Source organism: Acyrthosiphon pisum, chromosome A1 (genome assembly GCF_005508785.2).
Source record: "Acyrthosiphon pisum isolate AL4f chromosome A1, pea_aphid_22Mar2018_4r6ur, whole genome shotgun sequence".
In the NCBI taxonomy this organism is placed as follows: domain Eukaryota; kingdom Metazoa; phylum Arthropoda; class Insecta; order Hemiptera; family Aphididae; genus Acyrthosiphon; species Acyrthosiphon pisum.
Genome location: NC_042494.1, coordinates 12,969,849 through 12,973,040, shown reverse-complemented (window position 1 = coordinate 12,973,040; position 3,192 = coordinate 12,969,849). Strand labels below are relative to the sequence as shown.

The 3,192-nt window shown below is 31.2% G+C and overlaps 1 protein-coding gene across 1 annotated transcript; it reads right to left on the bottom strand.

Moving 5' to 3' along the window:
* Positions 1-678: 678 nt before the first annotated feature.
* Positions 679-1,326, bottom strand: LOC103309330 (zinc finger BED domain-containing protein 4-like). The gene has a single exon (XM_008184517.1). It carries the CDS (start codon positions 1,324-1,326, stop codon positions 679-681), a length of 648 nt encoding a protein of 215 aa, XP_008182739.1.
* Between the last annotated feature and the right edge of the window lie 1,866 nt (positions 1,327-3,192).

The window sequence follows — 3,192 nt, the reverse complement described above, 5'->3', positions numbered from 1 at the left end:
CATAACAGATATAAACTTTTAGGCTTTATAATTACAAAAAAAATTCCATTAACTTTTATTTTTTTAATTTTAAAGCAAAGTATAAGTATTTTAGAATTCATAAACAATTTTCAATTAAAAAAAATAACTTCATGATAAGAGGTTCACTAGATTCTATTCTTACTTCTTAATTTGATAATGGGTCAATTAGCTGTAATATTAATCATAACTGAGTAAAATGGATTATTTATGACGTAAAAATTTGGCATAATTCTAGTTTAGCAACCTATCGATTTTTAAGGTTTTTTTTTTTTCCAAAATGTGTGTCTTGGGGTGCTTAATAAGAATGTAAAAAAAAAAGGTCGCACGGACTTAACTAAACTGGACAGTATCCAGATAAAATGATTGAATAATTCGTAAAAGGTAATAATTTAAATTTTAAATAAGTCACATATAAATACATAAATAATAATATAATAATTAATATGTTAAATTTTAGGTACTTTAATACTATAATTAGGTGTTTTGGTTAAGAAACATGAGCATCTCTACTTTATTACTGCTTAATCACTTACGCCGATCACTAATCAATAACACAGATTATGAAAACACACGTTCACAAGGCACTGATGTGCCAAGACAACAGAGTGTTTTCCTAGCTAACTGGCTCAAATATGGGTAATTATGATTATTTTCTTGTCACCTTTTCAAAGGATCTGCATTTCTTTGTTGCAATGAGTCTTCCAAATACCGCTGTATTTCTATTATTGCCCTAGATGTATTTGTGCCAACAGGTTTCTTTTGGGCCACATTAGTATCTACGGTACTCCAAATTGATAAACTATTTTTAGGTTCGGTTAAATCATTTGGAATTGATTGCTCCTCGGATAACCCAGCCCCACTAGATGATATTATGGCTGTAGTTAACTGGATGATTTTGGTTTTGGCTGTCTGTTGCAATACTTCATTAAATGGAACATCTTTAAATCTAGGATCAAGAAACGTACAACGGGCCAAGGTTTTACTCTTTTCAATGCTTCCCCATCGATCTCTTTCTTTCATACCACTTAAGATGTTTTTTATTACATCATTGACCCTCAATGTATAATTCTGTTTCTGCAGTTGTTCATAAACATTTATTAGCCCCTGTGCTATAACAATAACTATAGAAGCTGCCATATAATTACCACCACTAACAGCCTTAGTTGCTTCTTCAAAAGGACGTAGAATGTGGATAAGCTCTTTGATTACTCTCCACTCGTCTGAAGTTAATCCTTTTGGTGAATTGTAAAGAAGCCTGAGTGTTCCCCGTATAGAAGTTTCAAGCTCAACAAAACGCTCGAGCATATAAAAAGTGGAATTCCATCGGGTACTAACATCTTGTAGAAGCTTTTTAATAGGCTCTTTGGCACCATTACTTGTTTGATAAACATTACATTTTTTATTTGCAGATGTACTTACGAAAATAAGTTACTATCGTTTTAACTTTATCCAGCAGTTCTGATTGTGAACGTAGCGCTGTTATACAATCAAATTCAAGGTAAGAGCAAAACAGCCAAAATCTTTGAGCTCCAACTTAGTTAATGCCAACTGTATGTTATTTGCATTGTCTGAAACGGCAAATATAATTTTGCCCTCTAAATCCCAATCTACTAAGATTGATTTACATTTTGTACACAAATTTGGGTTGGTATGATTATGTGAGAATTCATGGCAGCTCAACAATACGGATTTCAATTTAATTAAACTGTCAATTAAATGGAATGTAATTGCTATACAACCACTTACGGCTTCAGTCACTACCATTTCTTTAGTTTCATTTAGACATTTTTGGTATAATGCCGGTATGCTAACCTTAGTTAATGTATGACGATTTGGGATTTTATATGACGGATTTAATAAATGTACACAATTTTTAAATCCCTCATCTTCAACCATTTTAAAGGGTTGAAAATCTTTAGTGACCAATAATTATTATTATAATAGCTTTAAAACCCATGACAACCATTTATAAATGAAAATGTCCATATGAAATATCAAAATCCCTGTTTGAGCACCTCCCGGGGTTGGTCCTCTCCCTTTTTAAATTAGCCTATCTTCTGCTCAGAGGTATAATCTATCTGTATATATATAAATATCTGATCCCGTTCACTTCGTTGCCAATTAAAATTGCCAACTCTATAAGAATAATATGTTTTACATATCACCATGGCAACCATTTAAATACAAAACATTCCATTAGAAATTTCAAAATAATTAGAATTCGAGATAATTGAAGATAATGTGCAAGTTATATCTCAACAGATTGAATTTAAAAAAGATATTTTTGAAGCTTATGATCGAATTCTTACAGAGTTAATCAATCGATTCGAAAATATGTCAGAAATTAATGAAAATTTTGGATTTTTGTATGGTAGTAGCTTGACGGACCACTCTATGGACTATATACAAAAATGTGCAGCTGACTTATCTCTGAAGTATGAAACCGATCTAAATTCTTCCAATTTTATCTCTGAAATAAAAGATTTTAAGTCTCAAGCATTTTCTCTTTTACCTGACTTAAGAGCCGCAACACCTTTAGCCCTACTACAATTAATTACAACATATTCTTTGCGTGCTGAATATCCAAATGTCGAAATAGCTTTACGCATATTTTTGACTTTGCCAATAACTGTGGCGACGCACAGTGTTGTCAAATAATTATGTAGCCGGCCAAAAATAAAAAAATTTTCCATCAAGTTTTATACAAATAACTATGTATGTGTGTTTGTTACAACCTATAGATAAGTTAATTACTATATTATCGATAGTAATAATCATATCTCTTGCCATGAGTTAGATTAAATCATTTAAACTGCTTCATTCTACGGAAAGAAGTGGTTGCACACGTAATATAAAAAAAATTTTTTTTGGCGTTTCGTTTTATTGAAATAAATTACTATTGTATTACAATCAAAGTTATAATCCAAGTTATAAACGAAAAATTGAATCCAAACAACGTTGTTATCCAGAATGTATACATGTGAATGAAATTAGTGCGTCAATACCTTTGCAACAGTTATTGGATCATACTACTAGGCGTTTATGTGAAATACTTGATTTTTCTCAGTATAATAATACATTTAAAAATTCTGAAAACTGTGAAGTAGAGTTTATATTTAAATGGGGTTGTGATGGTAGCTCTGGGTCACAGTGGAATATCAGCAGGCGTTT

Bases quoted from the DNA above. Each gene is read 5' to 3' on its own strand.
- LOC103309330 (XM_008184517.1), bottom strand. From the start codon at position 1,326: ATGCTCGAGCGTTTTGTTGAGCTTGAAACTTCTATACGGGGAACACTC.